At 36.8% G+C, this 24,359-nt stretch overlaps 1 protein-coding gene across 1 annotated transcript in view; it reads right to left on the bottom strand.

The window, feature by feature from the left end:
• The window catches only part of ARHGAP15 (Rho GTPase activating protein 15), a 631,557-nt gene that overhangs the window by 123,977 nt on the left and 483,221 nt on the right, over nucleotides 1-24,359 (bottom strand). Inside the window, exon 12 of the mRNA XM_007964884.3 lies at nucleotides 13,539-13,673. Within this exon, the coding sequence (XP_007963075.1) occupies nucleotides 13,539-13,673 (135 nt within the window). The remainder of the gene's footprint in view (nucleotides 1-13,538; nucleotides 13,674-24,359) is intronic.

Genomic DNA, 24,359 nt, shown 5'->3' with positions numbered 1-24,359 from the left:
TTCAAATTCTTTCTAAATGTTGTCCAAATGTCTAAAGAAGTTCACTTTGTATATTTGGAATGTCTCTTCTCTAAGTTTTTTTTATTGGCACAATATTTGAAGTTCTTCCCCAAATGTTGTAAAGTTTTATCTCCAACTGCTCTATTGTTTTAAATGGCCTTGCAGTTTGTCTTATATGGTTTTGAATGTATTTGAGGATGTAAATATGGACTTGGAAGTCAAACTGCTCAGGTTTGTAAATATCACAATACTAGGAGGAAGGCGCAGTGAATTTGTAGTTAAAAACTTGGGTTTTGGTCCCAGTTCCTGTTGTTATGAGACTCAGGTGACATAAGTCTTCTGAATATGCAAAACTTAAAGCAAAATTCTCTTGTACCATGGTACAAGATGGTGTGCACATTTCAGCATGAAACTTTAAAAGTGTACAAACTTAGAATGGCAAAAGTGAGACCTTGGACTATAAATTCAATTTCAGATCCTAATAGTATAATATTAATAAAGAAAAAAATCAAATCTTTTATCATAGTAATAGGAAGATATTGTGAGAATATAGGAGGAAGCTTTATTCTACACTGATAAAGTTGTACAAATAAAACAGTTCACTGAAGTATGATTTCTCTTATTCACTGAATGTTTGTGTCCTCAAAATTAGTATGTTGAAGCCCTAACCCTGAATGCAATGGTATTTGGAGTAGGGTCTTTGGGGGGCAATTAGGTTTAGATAGGGTCATGAGGGTGGGGCTCTCATGGTAGGATTAGTGCCCTTACAGAAAGAGGGAAAGATCAGAGCCCACTCTTTCTTATATTTGAGGACACAATGAGAAGGTGGCCATCTGTAGGCCAGAGTAAGGGCCCTCACCAGGAACTGACCATGCTGATGCCCTCATCTTGGACTTCCAGCCTCCAGAACTGTGAGAAATAAATTCCCATTGTTTAAGCACACAGTCTCTGGTATTTTGCTATAACTTCCTGATCTGACTGAGATCCAAACCTTAGGAGGGCACATTTGGGGGAGTGTGATCATGGTGATGAAGGGTCTGGAATCTTTGATTCATGATAAATTATTGAAAGTGCAGAGGAAGAAAGGAGAGCACTGAACAGGCTCTACGGGTTACACTTTAAGTGTTTTAAAAATATTTAAGGGGCTGTAGGAAAAAGATCCTGCTGGAAATCTGACATTGACCAATGTGGTTTTTCTAGTTGTGCTCTGGCTTGCCATTCTCCTTGGTGGAGATTTCTGCTCAGCTAACACTGAGGGGGTCCAGCTCTCAGAAGCTCTGAGCATCACAAATCCAAGCTTACAGAAGGGAGCTTCTGAAGTCTTTCTGGGTCTAATATTTGTTCAGGATCATTCTTCTTTTCCTGATGACTTTTTCTAAAACATTTTCATAACACGACACAAGCACATGAAAATTTCCAAAGAATATTTCAATGAGGTAATGGTTTCTTCTTAGACGCCAATTAGATATTCAGAGAATAATACACACAAGGTGTCAAATAGTAATGTTACCATTGTGCCGAGAGTTAGGGACCTGGAAGAAAAGCTCAAAAGATTGTTGCTTTCATCTCTTTGTAAGACAGCAACCACTTGCAACTAGCAGGACAGATGGTACTAATTAGATCTGCCCATCCATTACTTGGCAGGGGAATGGGCTGGAAATGTGAAAGGGTCAACCTTTCACCTGCTGGACACTCAAGGTGAGAAGAAAAAGGAAAGGGGACAAGAACTAACTGTCTGGCTAGACAGTAATCATGGACTCAGGTATTTGATCTTTTAAACTCCAATTTCTGAAAAATAAAGGTGTTGTATGTAATGAAATGGTTGGAAGTGGAAGGAACTACACATTTAAATAGAAAAGTATAAATAAACCAACAAAAAACACTCATAATTATTGAATATAATTTTTTTATATTTCATAGAATATATATATACACACACACACACATATATATACACACATCTGCCTTCATCCTTCCAAACATATTACTATTACTCTTAAACCAGCACCACTACTTATTTTCTATAATAGTGTATTCATTTTCCATGTTTCTGTTTAGAAAGTGTAGGTAGAAAATGTATGAGCCTATCCTTAGGGAGAAATTCCTTTCTCTAAACCACATGGCAATTCTCAGTGTGGATATTCCACTGTTCCAACATGAACAGAATTCCCCTGGGAAATTTATAGTACTCCAGGAGCCATCACATCTAATGTTTAACTCTGCAGAGCAATAGGAATGAGCCAGATGAAGAAAAGCCACAATTCAAGGTGCTTATGATAGTCCTAGAAGCTATTTAAGGAAAATTCTTTTATTGACAGAGGAGGGCTGGAGAAAGGACAAGCGCTTGAGCAAATGAGAATGTCTGACTGAATGTGGGCAAACAAGAGAAATGGGTAAAGCATCCATTCTTATTTCATAACAGGCTTTGAAATAGCACATGAGGCTGGGCATGGTGACTCGGGATTGTAATCCCAGCACTTTGGGAGGCTGAGGCAGGAGGATTGCTTGAGTCCAGGAGTTTGAGACCAGCCTGGGCAACATAGTGAGACCCTGTCTCTACAAAAAATTTCAAAAAAAAAAAAAGTAAAAAGTTCATGAGAGGTTAATATGAAAGTTCTCTTGAGATAATTAAAAAATTAAAAGCCTACCTTTCAAAGCTAGAATATTGTGTGGCAACTGAAAGAAAAAGTGAAACATTTTCAGTTTGGAGAATGAGTGTGTGTGTGTGTGTGTGTGTGTGTGTGTGTGTGTGTGGTTTGTATGTGTGTCTGTCTGTCCCTGTGTTCAGCTGATAACTCTTAACATTTTGGAATCTAGATTGGGATCTACAATGTTACAAATTTCCCAACTGAGAGAAGGCATCACTTTGGAGTTGGCTTTTCTGGTGCCACCATGAACATCACAGATTTGCTAATATTTAGTAGAAGCAAGGCAAGCTCTGGTCGGAGAAGCTGGATAGCATCGGGGTTATGATGAAGGCATAAGTTCTATAATAAAGTCATAGGCTTTGGACTATCCAAGTGGGGTTGGGCTTGACAACAGCTGGCAGAACAAAGGAGAAATGTCATGAGATAAAGGAAATGGGATCCCTGGGTCATGAAGCAAGAGAATATCCTGTCATATTATCTTAAATATGTTTGGTACTGTGTGAAATTCTCAAAGCAAAATATTAAAGCAGAATGAAGATGGCTGCTTTAAGACAATAATTTGAAATGGCTTTTCCAGAGAAGTGGAAAGATCAATGAGAATGAACAGCAAGGTCCTCTGAGACTACTATCTAAAGGACACTCTGATTATATTCTAATATGATAATACCAGTGAACTTGATACTGTGGCCAGGGACTCTGTAAATAAGTGCATTTCATGAAATTCTTTTTACAATTGCCATGGTGAAGATATAACTTTTCCCTCCATTTTATATATGTGGAAATGGAGACCTAGAGCGGTTAAACATTTGCTCTAGGTCTAGATAGTAAATGGTGGAGACAGGATTTGAATAGAGGCGGTGGTGTGTAATGCAGGTAGAAACTTAGCTTAGCTAATGAGAGTAGACTTCCCTGAGGAATTGACAGGGAAGTAGCAATCTGGGAGAGTGTGTTCAGTAGAGAGATGGAGCAAAGACCTTCAGTGTGCTTGGGGTATTCAAAGAAGAGCCAGGGTACCAATGGGCTGGAATGCAATGGGCAAGGCAGGGAACAGTAAATGATGAAGTTGGAGAGCTTCTGGGTGACCAGATCATAAATGACTTTGAAGACCTTGGAAGAAATTTGGATTTTTCTCAAAATGAAATGCAAGCTAGTTATATCAGTTTGCCTGTATTTTAGAACTAGAATCATGCTGGGTTGGGTGAGAGAAAAAAATGAATATGGGAAATAGGAGAGCTCATTCTCCTAGAGATGGCCTGAGCCAGAGTTGGGGGTAAGTGGGCAGATATTTTGGAAGACTCATCAGCGGTGATCACAATGTGGTGTCAAGCAAGGCATAAGAAATGAGGCAGAAGCCTTGGGGTAGGATAGAAGGCCTCCCAAGCTTCAGTTTTATTACAATCTATTGATGCAGTGAAGTTGATAACAGGCAGTGAAAACCAGCCACTCAATTCCACTATTAGAAGAATAGGTCAAGATAACTGATTTCCACTTAAGTTTTGAGGAGAAATTTTGCATTTTGTTATCTATTTTTTAAAAGTAGGTCTATTCAGTAAAAGTAAGGATACTAGGGAAGCTGACTCATGAAGGCTGCCTGGCTAGTTGCTCAGCTTGAAGAGTTTATTGCTTTGAAAAAGTGACCTTAAGTAGATGGAAGAAAGGAGTGCAAGTAAAATAAAAGTTTTAAGGAAAAGCAAAAAGACAAGTGCCACATTTTCTAATGGAGGTGATGTCTTACCACTCAGTTAATTTCTGAGTCAACGCTCAATTTTAATTCTTAATCATCTTCTAGTTTTACTTATAAAGGACTTTTCATTAAGCCAAATTAAGGAGATGGAGGTCCAGTAGTTTATCATCTAGCACTAAACCATTCCTACAAAAAGACACCTGTGCAAGCCATTTGGCTCTAGTCAAGTATTTTTTTTCAATTTAATTATGAATATAATTAGAATGAGTTAAGAGACAGGCTAGGCATTAGCCATAAAATTTCTGCGTGTGTGCATGCACACACACACACACACATTAAAAAGCAACCACAACAAAAATACCAAGTCTGTGAGAATGTTAGCTTGCAGTGGAAACAACAACAAAAAAAAGAGTGTTTGTAAAGTTTACCTTTGTTTCAATTTCAAATTTCCTTGAAATGGTGCAACAGAGGATATTTTTATACTGCATTATTTTTACATCTCCAGTTTCTTTGTGATGAACCGTTACACCCTGCTCTTTCTCTGGTTTTAAGGCAATTTGTCACTATCATGCTTTCAGGTTTAGCAACTGTTTTTAGTCAAGTGCCTTGCAAGCTCTGTTTCTTTTCTCCTAAAGAGTGTCATCATGGAGTTGATGATGCATCAGAAATAGTTTGACCAAAGGGCAAGATAAAGTCAAGAGTAAAGAAAATATTTGCAGATATACTTGACTGGCTTTCCCCCCCACAATTACCTATTGAAAATATACTCTAAAGGCAAAATGGAATAAAGGCCATAGGGGGGAAAAAACCATTAGAACATGCAATAGGTACTTTTTTGCCATAGGGCAATGTATTTAACTTAAATTATTTTTACATGATGATGATGTGACTGATGTATAGACAGGGATATGAGTTCTGTTTAAGGACTAGACATAGGATAATCTCTATGTTTGGTGACTAATAGTCTGCATTTCAATGGTGCTCAGTTGATCTTATGGGTGCCATTTCTCGCAACTTGTTTTACTCCTTAATTAATCATCATTTAAAAAACCAGGCATTTAAAAAACCCTGTCTTCAAAGGCATGTGTGATTGTGGTCGTTAAATTGAAGACTTGTATGTAACATCATTACTATCTCAATTGAGCACCGACTTGCCTAATCTCTGTGTCCTACGCATACATGCATTCATATGTATATGTATATATAGATGAACACAATATATATGTTCATATGTTTTTATATATTACTATTAGATATAATATTTACTTAGTCAAGCCAGAAAAAAAACACAAAAGAGACAGTACTGGAACCATACAATTGTTTTTGATCAAGGAGTTAACATTGACTGCATTCTAATAATGAAAAATATATGGAACATTGCCCAGGAGTGGGAGGAAAAGTTATTTTTGTATACAAAAGGCAACTTTGGAAACTTACAATTCAACAAATCAACAACTGCCAGCTCACATACCCTGATTTGATTGTTATACATTGTATACATGTATCAAACCATCATATTCTATCCCATAAATATGTACAATTATGCATCAAATAAAATAATAAAAGCTAAAACAGAGAAAAATTAAACACCTTAAGACAGAATATATTTAAAAATGCAAACTTCTAAAAATAATAACTGCAATGCCTGAGATTAAAAAAAATTCACTGGCTGAGACAACAGAACAGATGTTGAAGAAAATAATTTTAGTGCACGAAGGCACAGCAAGATCCATAAAAGACAAAATGGACAAACTGGACTTTATCAAAATTAAACATGTTTGCTCTTCTGAAAACACTGTTAAAAGAAGGAAAACAGAGCCATAGAATGGGTGAAAATATTGGCAAGTTATATATTTGATAAAGAACTAACACTGAGAATATATAAGGAACTCTCGAAACTCAATAGCAAAGAAATAGTCAATTTTTTTGAAAATGTAGAAGGTTTCTTAACTGCAGAAAATAATGGAATGGCCAATAAGCACATGAAAAGATGCTTAGCATCATTAACCTTTAGCGAAATGCAAATTAAACCACAAGATACCACTTCACACATAGAATGGCTAAAATTAAAAACACTGACCACACCAAGTGTTCCGAGGATGTGGGGAAACTGGAACTCTCGTATACTGTTGACAGGAATTGAAAAATGGTACAATGACTTTGGAAAACAGCTTAGCAATTTCTTAAAAACTTCATATATACCTACCATATGGAAAAGGTCTCTACTTCTAAGTATCACCAGGAAGACTAAAAGCATTTGTCCACACAAAAATTTGTACATAAATGTTCACAGATTTGTAAATGCTTCACTTGTAACAAAGACTAGAAACAACCCAAATATCCATCAACAAATAAATTGTGTTATATTCAAATAATGAAATATTACTCATTAATGAAAAATGAACTCTTAATATAACATGGATACATCTCAAAATAATTACGTTGAATGAAAAAAGTCCCCACCCAAAAGAGTGCATACTGTATGATTCCATTTATATAAAATTCTAGAAAATGTAAATATATCGATAGTGACAGCAGATCAGTGGTGGCTTGGGATGGGAGTGCAGAGCAGGTGGAAAGGGGAAAGAAAGAGGATTACCAAGGATTAAGAGGAAACTTTTGGGAATAATAGAGATATTCTTTATTTTGGTGGTGGTGCATACATTTATCAAAACGTTGATAAGTTACGCTTTTAAAACGTGCAGTTCATTGTATGCCAATTCTAGTAGAGCTAGAAAAAAATCTTCAATTGTTAAAAATAAACTACAGAAAGATGAAGGAAAGGGTGGGAATGAGTACATGCTCACCTTGTGAATGGAAGTTAGCCGATATTGTTGAATGTTGATGAAACAATAAAAAGAGGTTTAGGCATATTATTTAGCTTACAATTATAATAATATGGCTACCATATACTAAAAGAAGTGGAGTAGAATGAAACAATATTAGGTAACGGACATTATCCATGGTTGATAAATCAAAAGTAGAGATATTATCTAGAGCTATGAAAGTAACCGGAAGAGATAAAAATTAAAATCATTAAATGAGGTTTCCTCTCATGAATAGGTCAGGGGATATGATGTGATAGGGCCCAATCCATTGCTTTTCATCCTAACTTCTGTAAGATTTTTGTTTGTTGAATATTGTAATTTGATCAAGTAAATAATTATAAGAATCTTAATAAAATTAAAATAGTTACTCATATGAAATAGAAAAGTAACTTTGTGTACATATAAATAAATTTCAAAAGATGTTGAGCAATTGATCATAGAAATCAGAGTGCAGGGTTAAAATGTACTCAGAGAAGTCAACATTTAAGGCATGAATGCTTTTAATATCTAGTACTAAATATTGAAACATCACTCACTCTTGGAAGGTTCAACTTTATTTCTAATCTAAAACTCCAATACTGAAATTTCTGACCATTAATTTAATTCTAAATTGAGCTTTTAAAATGTAAAATAAATGGTTGTAGTCTTATATAAGATGACATAGGACATATGGGTCTTCTGTAGGATGATATAAAATACAGATATTTGGCAATAGCTATTGCTCAAGGCAATATACAATGATACAAAGTATTTATGTTTGTATTTGAATGCCAAGTCTAGTTTTTTGAGTGATGTGCATTTAGAACTCTTCTAAAAATTAATTTCTTTTTAAATCGCTTACTGAGTGCCTAACATGGAGTAAGAAAATACTGTTCTATTTCATTCTCATAGTAACTTTATGAGCTAGAAATTACTGTGCAGATGATCTTTCCATTTCTCCAATATCTCCTGCTTTCTTATTTTGAGAATTAAATGAGACATTAGAAATTCCAATGGGTTTTTCTCCTCCCTTTCTCTTTTTCAGGAACTTTGGAAAAATGCAGACATTAAAACAGAAAAAAACATTGCTTGTTGTCTTTTTTCTTTGGATCTGTAGAGTTACCAGAAGAAAAAGATGGGAACAGAGGTAAAGTTAGTACATTTCCTAGGATTTAGATCTACTGGAAATGTCTGGACCCCTGCAGGCCTCTAGCCACAAGATTGCATCACCTATCATAAAACTCCCTGGCTGTGCTTTTCTACTGAGTTCACATTTACAGTACTAATAATGCCTTCAGCACAAGTCATTTCCAGGGAATTAAGTCCTTGCAGTCAGTGGGTTAAATCCCCATGAAATAACCTGCAGGTGACCCAATTGGATTGACCTCAAGTATAGAATTTCAGATCAATAGCTGCTGTACTTGGATTCTGAGACATAAAACAATCCCTAGTGTTTTTGTTACCCCAATGAGTATTATCAGACAAGGGATTACTATGGCAATTGCAGGGTCTTATGATATTAATGGGTTTTTTTTTTTTTTTGGTCCAAAAAGAAATTATTTTAAAAAGTAAATGCCTTCTGTTCACTCTTCTTGGACTATGTGATAACTTTCAAACATATAATAAAAATTATTCAGACGGCACCAGTGGTCATTAATTGCTTGTACTAGAAATAACATTTTCTCCTCAGATGCAAAGTATTCCAGCTGGATGCAAAATTCCGTTGGGTCTAACTACCTTTTAACTCTTCCATGAAAGGGTAACAGATCTCCCAATCTGGGGCCAAATAAAAATGTTAACGCTTCACAAACTGGACTTGGGGGTAATAAAAAAGGGAAATAATGTTATGACAACATGTACCATGACATCAGCTGACGTGATATTTTACTTGTGTGTAACCAAAAAACAGAAACTATTTTAAGTATTTACACTAACAGAGGGAATTAATTTGATGCAGAGAATTGGCTGCCCTTATAAAGAAGAAGCTGAGAACCAGATAAGGAAGAGTGGAGTAACCAAGAAAGTAGACACACCAGGAAGCCACTATGTTCTCCAGGCAGGAAAAGCAAAGAAAGGAGAGTCTGTGTCACCAGATGGGAGCTGAAACCAGAGGGGGCCTGTCTGGTCAAAGCTGAAGCTGTAAAGCAGAAGGAGCCTCAGGCTGAAAAGCTACCTGAGGCAGATGGGTGGCAAGAGTGAATGGGTTGGGGATAAACTAATAAACTGCTGGCCTTTGTCTTCTCTTTCTGCTATCTCCTTCCAGTGGCTTTGACCGGGTGCAATAGCACCTCAAGAGCACATGTAAGGTTGGAGATTTCTCAAAGAACTTAAAACTAAGCTACCATTGGGCCCAGCAATCCCATTACTGGGTATATATCCAGAAGGAAACAAATCATTCTACCAAAAAGACACAAGCACTTGCATGTTCATCGCAGCACTATTCACAATAGCAAAGATATGGAATGAACCTAGGTGCCCAATGATGGTGGACTGGATAAAGAAAATGTGGTACATACAGAATACTACACAGCCATAAAAAAAAATGAAATCATGTCCTGTGGAGCAACATGGATACAGCTGGAGGCCATTATCCTAGGCACATTAATGCAGAGAAAGAAAACCAAATACCCCAAGTTCTTATAAATGGGAGCTGAACACTGGGTACACATGGACATTAAGATGGCAACAATAGACACTGGGGACAACTAGATGGGAGAGGGAGGGAGGGGAGCAAGAGCTGAAAAACTAACTGTTGGGTAGTATGCTCTATACCTGGGTGATGGCATTATTTGTACCCTAAACCTCAGTATCACGCAGTATACCCAGCTAACAAACCTGCACATGTACCTTCTTAATCTGAAATAAAAGTAGAAAAAAACACCACTAATAGAAAAAGCATCTGCAAAATATAGCTGGCTAGTACCAACCCTCCTACGGTACAGACAATAAAAGGGAAGAACTAGAATCTGAGGACAAAGAGGCTGGGTCTGGCCCTCTTTGTCCTCAATTCATCCTCTCCTGTGAATTTACTTTACCTGGTTGGTCCCTTTCCATTAAAGCCGAAAACTCGTGAGTGGATCTGTTGAGTTTGTCACCGTATAAATTTTTACAAGAGGCTATGTAAGCTATGATAAAGCCCTGCAACGGGGTATAAATGTTCGTAACATTTTGAAAGATTTTTTTAATGCAATTGGTACACATGGAGAGAAAGTATTTCCTTTGGTGTGGTTTTTACCATTGCCAAGAAACCAGGTGGCCATTCTCTCATTGCTTAAGAATATTTAAATATGAATTACAACCTACAGTTTTTCCTAGGTTTAGAACACAAGGACTAGCTTCAAGGTTATATAAAAAACACATGGGTTAGTAAATGTACTAACATCCAACATCATAACATATTTCTGAGCCCCATTATGATCCCTCCATTTTACATATTAAAAAATAATAACATTCTACTATTCGGTTGTGAGTTGAAGCAAGGCTGCTGAGTGTCCTAGTCCATTTGGTCTACTATAAAAAATGCCATAAATTTAGCAATTTATAAACAACAGCAATTTCTTACCGTTCTGGAGTCTTGGAAGTATGAGACCAAGTTGACAGCAGATTTAATGTATTGGTGAGGACCCACTCTCTGGCTAATAGATGGCAACTTCTAGTTGTACCATCACATGGTGGAAGAAGATACAGGTTTCTCTTGGGCTTCTTTTATAAGGTCACTAATCCCACTCACGAGGGCTCTGCCCTAATGACCTAATCTCCATCTAAAGCCCCCATCTCTTAATACCATCACCTTGGGGGTGAGAACTTCAACGTATACATTTTGATGGGACACAAACTTTCAGACCATAATGAGAAGTGAAGCCAGCTGGAATTCCTAGGTCAAGTGGGGACTTGGAGAAGTTTTCTGTCTTACAAGAGGATTGTAAAAACGAACAAATCAGCACTCAGTAGCTAGCAAGGGTGTTGTAAATGCACCAATCAGCAGGATTCTAAAAGTAGCCAATCATGGGGAGGATTGAAAAAAGGGCATTCTGATAGGACAGAAACAGAACACGGGAGGGGGCAAATAAGGGAATAAAAGCTGGCCACCCCAGCCAGCAGCGGCAACCGGCGCAGGTTCCCTTCCACCCTGTCAAGCTTTGTCCTTTCACTCTTCACAATAAACCCTGCTACCACTCACTTTTCGGGTCCGTGCCATCTTTAAGAGCTGTAACATTTACCTAGAAGGTCTACGGCTCCATTCTTGAAGTCAGCGAGACCATGAACCCACCGGTAGGAACCAACTCCCGACACAATAAGGCTGAGTTTGATTCTCCTTGCCTTGAACAATGAAGGAAGAAGTCTCTCTCTTCTCTTCCAAATTACATTATCAAACAAAGCTCATATGGAGAAACACTGTTAGCACTGTTTGTGCACCCTCTTACATTTTTAAAGGACTTTCTTAGGCACTTTCTTATTCATTCTCATCATAACCCATTTTATAGGTGTTGGCAGAAACCCTTGCCAGAGCCATCAATCCCAATAGTCTGCTGCCTGCCTCAAAACTCTCCCATGTTCTGTTCTTATCATGCCTATATTTCTGAAATTCTATACAATTTGGACTTAAGTCTAGAATATCCCTGAGATGATCCTACTCCTTAGAGAAATTCAAAGGACATACTCTCATGTGGGTTCTGAGGGCCTGCTTTCCATATCTCTCAAGCTAAGAAAATGACTTTCCTAATATCTTTAGAATCAGGTGAACTAAAAGAAGCTTAAATGATGGTTATCCTAGTATAGCCCCCAAATAGCACATACCGAAGTAAGTTTCCAAATGAGATCATCCTCACTTGAATGTGTGCTGATCATGATGTGAAATTTATATGACTTCTTTAAATGTACACAATCAGAAATAGGCATCTAAACGCAAAGTCCCTCCAATTTCCTACCAGAACACTGTCCCAGCATTGTAAGTTGATTGGGTGTTCCAAGACAGAATATCAGAAAAAGCTGTTACGGAAATGCCCGCTTGTTTATATTTTATTTCTTCTTTTCAAATGAAGTTAAGAGAGCCTGCTTAACTATGAAACATTGCTCTTCTGAAGAACTAGAGGGCTCATGAGATGAAGTCATGACAAGGGATAAGAGTTCCAGCCTCAACTCAAAACCCATAGTTAGAGTATTGTTACTACATTCAACAACAACAGCAGCAGCAATAACAACAACAAAATCTGAAACTGAGCAAGCAACAAGACCTTGGGAGAGAAATTTCTTCTTTTACTTGATACCATTTTGCCAGAGCTTTAAACAAGGGTGAAGGCTTTGTGAATGACAGAATTAGAGGGCATATTGAGGGGCTGTTTTCCATCACAGGACCCCCAAATCTCCACTTCTACTAATGGGAACACTGTACACCCAGCTATCCAAGATCAGATCTCCTGAGTACAGCATTTTTTTTTTTTTTTTGGAGATTTGTCTCGTTAGGAATTTAATTAAGCTCCTGCCAGGCTTGCAAAGTTTTTAATTTTACCTTTCTTTCTTCTTTCTTTTTCTTCCTTAAATCAGCTGGCTTGCCAGGAAACTTTTCCCAAGCTGTCACAGTTATAGTAAGCATACCCTAAGATACTCAATTTAGAGACATACTAGTAGTTGCTTCTCGAAGGATTAATAGCACAAGTACCCTTGCATTTGGAAAAGATTTTCATTGATTTATTCATTCATTTATTCACTTTTACTTAAGTGTGTGTGTGTTTTATGAATTAAAAAAACAGAAAAAGAAGCTTCATGGAGTGTACAATGACTACTGGTTAGTAATAGATATAACTCACTCTCTTATAACGTCACCAGTTTAACAGAAGAAACTTGCCATTACTTAATCTGATAATCACACTGCTCATAAGCAAATTATGGCTGTTTACTAGTGTTAGTGGGTGAAGGGTGAGTGAACCAAGAGAACACGATGTCTTAGTTGATAATTTAACACATATTTCATGAAATGTAATATTTAATTCACTTAGGGTTCTTTTCAAGACCCCTTTGTATTCAAACTCATTGCAATTCTGAAAGTATAAAGGCAGAGACGAGGGGTGCACACGGTGAACCCTTTAAAGCAGATTTGATGAGACACTATTTTCATTTGAGGACGCTTAGTTAAATTGACTACCCTAAATAGGATGTCATATTTTTTTCCTAAAAAACAAACAAACAAACAAACAAAAAAACAAAAAAAACCCACCTCAGATAATACTGCAGGGCCAGAAATAAAACAAGCCATCAAAACAAAACGAAAACATAAGATATGGAGCATCGGGGATACTATCTGTTCCCCATGATTATTATTATAATCATTTTTATTATTTACTTAATAATTCCAGGATGTCAGGTAATTCCACCACCTGCCCTTTTCTGTGAGGTACTTACTGATCGCTTCCACAAACCGCTCAAAGAAACTGTAAGGGAAGAGCGGCTCAGGCAGCTCCCGGAAAAACATCTTCAGTGCTCCTGTGACAACGTGGATGTCCTCCCACTGGCTGTCGTCCAAATTCAGCTTCTCTTCTGGGAAAACACGAGGAGAAATGGAACAACTGGTTTTAATGAAACAATTACAAGACACTAATTATTATGTTAATGTTTGCCTACTATCATCAGCAACCGTTAACAGCCTTCTGCACCTAGAGGTTTGGTGCTGTGCATGTTTTTTTTTTCCCTCCCTCTTTCCGTAGGAAGGGAACATTTTCAATGGAATACCATCTGTAGGAATGCAGCTAACAAAAAAACAAGAGACACAAAGAGACAGTGCCATTGACACAGTATGTCAGATACATTTATTCCCATAATGCATCAGTATGAAAATTAGCATCACAGCTCAACATGATTCAAAGCTATTTGGTTTTGAGGCCGAGGGGCTAAGAGTTGCCAATGATGGCCGGCTCAAGGGACCAGCCTAAAGGCCTTGCTGAGCCAACAGGAGACATATGCTAAACATGGCAATAGAAAATGAGTTATTGCTTTACATGTGTTAGCCTTGCTATGTACAAGGGAATAATGGGTAACACTTTTTCCCTTTTTTTGCCTGAATATAAAGTCAGCAAGGAATAGAATACTGAGTGAGAAAGGATATTAATTCTTTCTTACTGCTTCAAAATATTTTTATTTTTTTAGTTCTCATCTCAGTGAGGAAAATATGCCCAGCAACAATATTAGACAGACCCCTGTTGGCCTACGTAGGCTATGCAAAACTGTCAAAAATGATAACACACTAAAGACAAACCACAAGTGCTTACCAACTCTTTTTAGAAACAACAGAAGTATTTGCTTGGGAAGCTTGAGTGAGTGGAAATGTTGAAATATTAAAGAAAGTAAAAGCCAAAATGAAGGTTGTAGTAGAAATAAAGTGTGCTGGGCAATTATTTTTGTCCTTTTCACCCTCAATATGAATGTCTGGAATTAGTCTCACCCAAGAAGTGGATGCATTCACGTCTGAAAGGGACATCTTGACATAAAATGAAAAGGAAGCAAGGTACAAAAGCACTGCTGTCGAGCCAGACGATTTGTCTTTCTAAACGGGCAACATGGAAAAGGTTTTGGATTCTGGGCTTCATGAAAACTTAAACTAATCATTTTAGACAATCTGGGGGTTAACTGAAAAGCTGAGAATCCTGGCAAACACTGAGGTATTTGGTCAACTGAAAATTTGTTTCTTTACTGATGTCTTGGGCTTGCATTCACATGTCCCTTGGATGTCAGTTTTATGAATGCAGTGGAGCATTTTGCACCAAAATGTAAGAAAAGCTGAGAATTGTCACTGTAGGGATTCTCTGCATGGGCTGTTTTGCTAATAATGTTCATGTCCTTTTAAAAATATTAGCCCAAATCTTCAGCGGATCTTTTTTTTTTAAATAAATGAACGATCGTTTCTAAGGCTTATAGTAAGTGGTGTTCCTGCTCAACAGTGTGTTTGCAAAGAGAAGACATGAAGGTGAATCTGTTTATTTCAGATGGGCTAATCTTTCCTTTCAGTCTTCATTCCTACCTCAATCATAACACAATAATATGATCCACAACAAAATCAGCAGAGGAGACCTTCTTTCTGACCTGCAATCATTTTTGATTGATTGTATTTCAACAATTAGTCTTTTATTTGGCTACACACTATTGAAATAGGCCGACAGCATCTTAGCAGGCCAGCTTTAAACAGTCAACTGTTAACAATAGCATCAAAAAGGGAGACCTGATGGGGTTTACTGTCACTTTAAAGAACGGGGTTTTCACATTGTTGAAATCTGTCAGATATTTTGAAATGTCCCTCTCACTATGGTGCCACACCCCCTGCGTGCCCTTATAATAAAATTGGTTTTACTCCTGATTAAATCATTTTCTCCCTACCCACTACCATACTTCTCATAATGGACCTGTGTGCTCTACAGCTGGTGTTCTTCCCATGGTACCAATTCTTACTTTATCTTTTAAGCACTTTGCTGCTAAGATCTCATGCAGAGTGCTTATGTTTTGTTAAGAGCTTCATTCTTAGAGAAATAGCTTAACACATGTTCTAAAAATGTTGTACAACTTATTGCTTAAAACACATTTAGAAAATGTATAAGTACTGTAGCTTTGGCACTGAACTTTAAGTGGAAACCTAAACACACACACACACACACACACACACACACACACACAACTATCTCAACCAAAAATTTATCAGAAAGTCCAACACAAAATGCCATTTTGGTGCACAAGTTTGAAACTGCTAAAGGAAAGTGTTCAGTAGGTAAAAAAGAGAATGATTTTAACTTGACCAAGGAAACACCACCACCAACAAATAATGACTTAACCAAAGGAAAACAACATTAATATTACTCATCTCCACATTAATATCAGTTAATTCAAGTGAACATGAAAATTGAATGTAGTGATAGATAAAGAAAATTTACCAATGAATAGATACCATTTGGCCATTTAATTATATCTACTTAAAATACCATATAATATTAACTGTATCACTTAAACCAACATTCCTACTATAAATTCCTATGTAGTTTCCATTTAAAGAAATAATAATAATTTGTAGCCCTTCAGCAAGTAGCTTAAATAGGCAATATAGCAAATAGTTGGAAAGAGTATTTTGAAATATAATACTAATTTTTATATCAAGTTTTCATAATCAACCAAGGTTAAGATCCCTTGTAAACCAGATGATGTTAAGGCAAATTTTGCAAGGTCACTGTAGTTTATCTAAACATGAAGTTATGTCCATATATTATGCCTTCTCATGAAGCCAACCAGTCTTCAAGATGAACTAACCATAACTCTATCCTGGTGTTAACAGGCATTACTGCAAATGTATTTGCATTATTTGATAAGCATTTTCTAACTAGATTCTACACAGTGATGATGTCTTATCTTTTCCCTTTTCTAATAGTGTTTCTCAAAAGCACCACACTATTGACATTTGGGGCTGGAAAATTCTTTGTGGTGGGGGCTGTCTTTTACATTCTAGTATGTTTAGCAGTATCCCTGACCTTAATCCATTAGAGGCCAGTAGTATTTCCCAGTGGGGATGATAAAAATTGTGTCTAGAGATTGCCACGTATCTCCCCATCGTGCAAAATTATTCTTGGTTGAGAGTCACTATAGTGAAGTTTATAAGTGTCTATAGAAGTCACTCAACAAAGATTTATGAAGTTTACCATAGGTGGGAAGGGAACTAGAAAATTAGATACACACATATTAATATTTCCTTAATATGAACTTAAGAGTTGGTAATTATTCTTGACAAAATCATAACTTTTTATAGAACAAAATCCATATGAACTCATTCAGGGTACTTTGTGATGAAAGCAATAACCAACAATTACTTAGAGCTTACGCTGTACTAGGGACTGTGCTATGTACTCTACATTCATTATCTAATTTAATGTTTTCAGCAAGGTAATGAGGAAGATGCTACTGTTATCATCATATCCATTTTACAGATAGGGAAAGTAGGGCATAGGTAGATTAAACAATTTTCCCATGGCTGCCAAGTGATGAAACCAGGATAAAGAGCCAGTAAGCCCCCACTATGTTTAAAATCACTGTGTTCAGACTTAATCTTGGCTGGCAGAAGCAGAAAGGGAAAAGGCAAATAAACAGTAATTGCGAATGGTAGTTGATTGACTATTATGTCAAGATTGTAATTTTTACATTTTACCCTTAAATGTCTTACTTGAGGCTATGCTTTTACCTGTAAACTGACTCTCATCTTTGGTAATTACTGACTTGTAGAAGGCACAGATTCTTATATAAACAGATACAAAACAAATTGGTAATAAAAAGCAACTGCATTAGGAAATGGGCAGAGATGGAGCAAATTGTTAGGTAGCAATGGAGTGAAGAGGAAATATGGTAGAGTAGGGAAAAGGCCATACAAAACACCCATTCCAGGACTGGATTTACCACTAATTCATTGTATATCTATCTATTTACTTATTTATTTGTAAAATGAAGATAAAAGGATAATTGTTGGTATCAAATGGGAAAATGTATCTGAAAAAAATTTTAAAGCATAAGGAAACAAACATATCCAATATGTCACCAGAATGAGGCAGGTGAATAAAGGACAAAATGGTAAAATAAAAAAGAGACTAAGGCAACTGAAACATTGAACAAACATTATAAACCAGCATGGTTGTTTTAGAGGATTTATCTCAGTGTGATGCAGTTTCTTGAATGGGATCAACAAAAACTACATTGCTATAAAGAACTACCTGGGCTTGGTTAATTTACAAATAAAAGAAGTTTAATTGGCTCATGGTTCTGCAGGCTGTAGAGGAAGCATAACTGGGGAGGCCTCAGTAAACTTCCAATCATGGGAGAAGGTGAAGGGGAAGCAAGCACATCTTCACATAGCCAGCAGCAGAGAAAAAGTGAAGAGGAAAGTGCTATACACTTTTAAACAGCCAGATCTTGTGAGAACTTACTATCACGAGGACAGCAAGAGGGATATCCATCTCCACGATCCAATCACCTCCCATCAGGTCCCTCCCCCAACATTGAGGATTACAATTCAACAGAATTCAACATGACATCTGGGTAGGGACACAGAGCCAAAGCATATCACATGTTATAGTCCAATCCTAGGAAGACGTCTGGTTGAACCACAATGTCTCACAATCCTTTTAATCTGTGCTGGTTTCTCCTGGCCCTCTAATTAGGTTATCTTAAATTCATTTTGGTTATGGTTTTGCCTTAAAGCATATAAACAGAATTAAAGATAGGTTAAGTTCTACAATGTAAATACCATGTGACTTTTATGAGATCACACACATACACACACAACCTAAATGTTGTACCCAAGCAAGGTTATCTTGAAATGCTCTTTCTTGAAGAGTCTTTAGGGCATATTTTAAGTAAAAACTTATTTATATCAAGCTTTAAAAATATATTTGAAAGAAAAAATTTGACAGTAGCTATTAGGAGCAATTTTTCTTAAAAAGAAGAACTGAAAAGATGAACCGTTGATAGCCATAGTAGGTCAATGGTAGTTTCCAAGGAGAAGGGGGCATTTAAATATCATTAAGAGTTTCATTACTGTCCAGGTACAATGGCTCATGCCCGTAATACCAGCACTTTGGGAGGCTGAGGTGGGCAGATCACCTGGGACCAGAGACCAGCCTGGCCAAAATGGTGAAACCCTGTCTGCACTAAAGATAACAAAAATTAGCCAGGCATGGTGGCAGGCCTGTAATCCCAGCTACTCGGGAGGCTGAGGCAGGAGAATAGGGAGGTAGAGGTTGTAGTGAGCCAAGATCACGCCACTGCACTCCAGCCACCTCAGTGATGGAGTGGGACTCTGTATCAAAGGAAAAAAAAATGAGTTTACCACTTTCCTCTTGTATTATATATTGCTCTGTAGATATTGGTATATATAACCAGCAGTTGTGATATCAGGTTCAATTTTAACTAGACTCAAACTGTCTTAACCTAGTCTTTGTTGAAATGTGCTTGCACTTGGACTATCCTGAGTAGAAGAGTAACGGAGTCAAGAAAGAAAATCTTCTTTATATGTTGAAAATCAAGTGCTTGTTTACCTTGTAATAGTTTTGATAGCACTTTTAAAACCTCTTTCCAACTTTTATTTTATTGTTGCAATTTTAAAAGGAGGAAAAGACACCCTAGTTTTCCGAGAGAGAATAGCCCTGATCTCATTAATACAGTGAAAAGAACCTGTTACACTATGAAACTCTCATAAAGGATGATGTCCCTGCTTCCAGCACAGATGACCATTTGGATCCCTTATCTAAAAGGCCTGCTGGATACATGAAAGTCACATCCCAAATGAAAGAGATAGCAGAGGGATGATCGATTCAAAACATAATATGTTTGGCCCCAAAATCAAATTGAAAGATTAGATATTAATGTAGATAAAACAACACTGCTTGTAAGGATATAGAAGATTTTTAGTTTAGCATTTAAAGGAATGAATCAAAAGGAAGTTGGTTGAATCACTCAACTAGCTCCACGTTTCCCGCTGTGCCGGCTCCTGAAAGTGATGGTTCGGTCTGATTTCTGGTGGATTAGAGAGATTCTGCATTCTCAAACACGGTGATGTCAACCCTGTGCAAAAAGTAGCATCCTTCTCTGCTGCACTGGCTAAAGCTCCTCCTTCCACACCTTGGCTGTAACATGAGACTTCATTGAGGATATTATCTGAGAAAACTAAACCAGTTTGCCAGTTAATTTGTTTGTTCACTCAATTTTTTTTCAAACAGACAGAGATGGAAGGAGGCTACATGCTGGGCATTGTGTTTTTAAAGCTACAGCTGTTGAGGCTGCTTTATGTTCCTCAAAGGAGAGGGCTTCATCAGGTGCTCAGAAAGTGAATGTAGATAAAGTTCTGGACATTTTACATCTTGTTACTCTTCCCTAGAATCATATTATTTTGTCCTTGGGGGCAAGCCAGGACAAACTCAAAGAACAAATATATCACCCAAAAATATGCATCGTGCCTGTTACGTGCTGAATTGTGTTCTTCCATTCCTCAAAATCAAATGTTGAAGTCTTAACCCCAATACTTCATAGTGTGACTATGTTTGGAGATTGGATCTTTAAAGAGGTAATTACGGTAAAATGAAGTCATATGGGCCCCCATCCAATATGAATGGTGTCCTTATAACAACAGTTAGGGTGCACACAGAGGAAAGACCATGCGAAGACACAGGAGGAAAGCGGCTGCCTATACACCAAGGAGAGAGCCTTAGGAGAAATCAACCTACTGATATCATAATCTCAGACTTCCAGCCTTTAGAACTGTGAGGAAATACATTTCTGGTGTTTAAGCCACCAAGTCTGTGGTACTTTGGTATGGCAGCTCAAGCAAACTAATACAATGCCCTAAGGTTTTGGGCAGAAAAAGACGATGTCAAATTTCTGGATCATACCGATACATCTTCTCGACACAAGGGCTATGCTACACTTGTGAAACAAAGTGAACAACAGGGTTAGTTCTTTAGGTAATTCCATTTGAAGAAAAATAATTACCAATATTCAGAGAATAGATTTGAAGCTGGAATTAGTTGAAAAATTGCTTGCCTATTCAGGCTTAACCTATTTCAAATAATTTGTTCTACAAACATGCAGAATACTCTCCAGTGTGGTCTCCAGACAAACAATAAAATCATGATTGCCATTTTCATACTCATTCTTTGTACAACTACTATGTCTAAAGTAGAAATATTGCATGGTTGCCATCACCTGAGATTCCAAGTACTACAAGAGAACATTGGAAACATCCTCAGGAAAAACTCAACCCAAGTCCAATCAACTGTCTATAGTCATGCTACCTATCAAAGAGAAAGGAGCAAAGTGGTTTTAAATATGAAACTTGTATGCAAAATCAAAGAGATTTGTTTCATACGATTTATTACAGTAACCTCCAGGAAGCTCTTAGGAGTCCTATGTTTGAAAACGGTTCCTTTCTGGCAAGAGGAGACAGTTAGACCTATGCACAGGATAGACGGTTCTATTACCACCTGGTCTACAAAATCTGGTTTTCTGTGGCATCCTTAAATTATGAAAGAGGGAGGAAGGAAGTAACCACAAACTTTCTAAGATTTTAAAACTTTTTTTAAAAAGCTTTTATTTCTGAATATCTAATGGGCTACTTCGGCACGCCATGTTAGCTTGCTTTCTGTGTGCTTTCATGTTGTGTGCATATCTTTGGAAATTATTTGACAAGGCCGAAGCTTGCACATGTCACAGGCTGATATGAAATATCTTTAGTTACTCTCTTGGAAGGAGGTGGAACAGTCTTCTCCTCTATCCAGTACAGGAAGTGAGTCAGGAACAAGACTGTTTTATTTTTATTTCTCCTCAGATTTCATTTGAATGTAAAGAATAACATAATAAATAGGTACAACTGAAACTTGTGAAGCAAGCGCCACAGATGGAAAGTATAACAAATGTGTCATTGCTTTGTGCATTTTTAATTTATAATGGCATAACATAAAACATCTTCCCATCATCATAACTCCATGCATAATTCTACCTTATAAAATGACATTAGCGACATTATGCTTCTCTCCAGGCTTTTGGATATTTTGTTTAGGTAGCTGAGAAAAGGTAGTCCTGTTCAGATGCAACAACAGCAACAAAAATGAACAGACTTTTTTCTTTCAGTGAGGATCATAAAAAAAAGAATTGATGTATTTCATGGTACCCATATATATTTCTTTAATTCCTTTCTTACTCAGAGCTTCCAACACTGTTCTTATTTCCATTCAGTCAAAGGCTTTTTGTACTCTATAGATACTGTACACAATGGTTCTTTTTATTTAACCATCTTCTCCAAACAGATTCTGAATTTGCTGGAATTCCATGGATGATTTCATACATTACATACTCCAAAGGGGAGAGAATCGTAGGATTAAATTTCGACAAAGTCATTTTTGAAAGCTTGCTTCATAGTGGCTTTAAATTTCAACACCATTGCTATCGTTCCCTCCAAGTTATATTACGTTTGCAAATATGAAGCACAGGGCCAAGTCAAAACATATCTCTTAATGATATCTAGGAAATAAACTAAGTCCTATGAATTCCCATATACAGATAATATGTCTATTGTAGGCAAAAACGTATATAGAAGTTACTTAACATTCTGGTTTCTTCACTTGTCAAATGAGAGTTCTTAATTTTGTGTGAGATTTGAGTGATGTAATACATGAAAAGCATCCAATATAGCCAGACTTCGGCAAATATTTCCAGAATGTAATATGATTTTTGTCTTTTATCATTCCCCTTACTATGTTGGTGATATGTGTAGGGTTAGAAATGGTAACATTGAAAAGGATATGGATTTGGGTTTTTGCTAACTTAGAATTTTCTGTCTGGAAATATTTCTTCAGAAAAATAGAAATAAAAGGTAAACAAAACTGGTAGATTAAGATATTGCTACTTTCATTCATTGAAACTATGTTGCTCCCAGATAAGACATCTGTCAGTTGTCAATTAAGATAAACAAAATGAAGAGAAGATTTCTAGTAATTATTAATGATAGTTTTTAACTTAAATTATGTCAATTAGTTTGATTCATGGGAGTAAACTAAATTTTCTGCATCATAAGACTTTTCTTCACCACAATCGCCGCTAAAGCTCTACAAAGGTACACAAAATAAGAGTTGGGAGATTTATAAATTTTACAACTACTTGCATAAAGTAAGGTAAAATACCTAGGTCCTTATGCAACAATTTCTTGTTGATGAAACTACTGAACAACGTTATCATCTTAATTATTCTAGCCTAAACAAACCTGTGGCGCTAATTCCCAGTCTCTGCCTATAGTTTGTGATGCCTAGCTATCTATGCTGTTAATCTTGACTCTTCCCTACATTGGGTTTCATTTCAAACTTTGCTTACCATGTTTCTAATCCTAGCCTGAGAACCCCATCACTCCTGGGGCATGTCTACTAGATTTAACTATAGTGATTTAAAAAAAGGGTCTCTCCTCTATCTCTGCCTCAAATAAATTTGTTTTTATTTATCTTTATATCCCCAGTGCTTAGCCAATGATGGATGCACTCATTTTTATTAGCTATTAATATATTTGCACCACCTATCAAATTTTAACCTCCTTTGATAACAGAGGCTATTTCATAATATAATACCAACGATGATGACAATAGATATATGTTTATACACATGGCATTATCTTTGTGTTCTCTTTATCATTCTCTTTCAAAACACTTAACAAATACTGAAGACATAAGTACATTATTCATTCACTTATCAAATATTAATTTAACCCAAATTTTGTGCTAGGCATGTTATAGCTGCTGTTGGTAAACAGAAATAAAGATCTAGCTTCTATGTGCAAAGATTTCATAGTATATAGGAAGTTTGGTCAAATAGAAAAATACATAATCAAGTATGGTAAATGTTATTATATAATTTCTTGCAGACTGCTATGGGAACATAGAAGATTAGCATCAAGCTTCATCTGGGTGTAGTCAGAAGGCTTTCCAGATGAGGTGTCACATAATAATGATCTTAAATGATGAACAGTCAGGTGGGTGAGGGTGGTGTAGGAGCTGGGAGAGAGGAAGAGAAGAGATGAAGAAAAATTCAGCTAGAAGTAACGATCATGCCAAGGAATGAAGAACACAATGCATTTGGGAAGCCACAAGTTGTTGGAGACCCTAGAGGCATAGATTCCATATCTCAGGGTGTTGAGGATAGAAGAGAAGGCAGAGGGTACAGCATGAAGGTCCTTACAACTGAAAAAGTCTGGATGACCATAAGCAGGGGAGCAACATTCTAGAAAGATGCTCTGGCAGTAGCATGTAGGATGGGTTGGAGTGGGCGTATAGAAGAGGGGTGGTGTGTCCAAAAAGACACAATGAGCAAGAAGCTCAGCTGAGAGGCTTTGATGTATTCAAATACTGGATATTCACTGTGGAAAAAATGCTTTTAAAAGAAGTCAGTTAATAAAAAACAGGTGCATTTATGAGAACCTTACATAGCAGAGAAAGAAGTCTAGAAAACTGATGGCTAGCATTTACAAAGGATTAGAGTTCACAGACCAATTTTTGTGCGTCACATTTATTATAGGTTCAGGGAAGTCAAAATATTCTATTTTACTGAAGTTTATAAAGACCTGCTAGTAGTTTGCAAATGAGAATCCATTTGGATTATCTGACTAGAGATAAGACTTCAATGGTGTTTTAGTATCATGAACTACTTTACCGACGCAACAAAAGGGAATTA

The sequence above is a fragment of the Chlorocebus sabaeus genome, chromosome 10 (assembly GCF_047675955.1).
Source record: "Chlorocebus sabaeus isolate Y175 chromosome 10, mChlSab1.0.hap1, whole genome shotgun sequence".
Lineage (NCBI taxonomy): Eukaryota > Metazoa > Chordata > Mammalia > Primates > Cercopithecidae > Chlorocebus > Chlorocebus sabaeus.
Note: the sequence above shows the minus strand (reverse complement) of the source record. Positions and strands in the feature narration are given on the sequence as shown.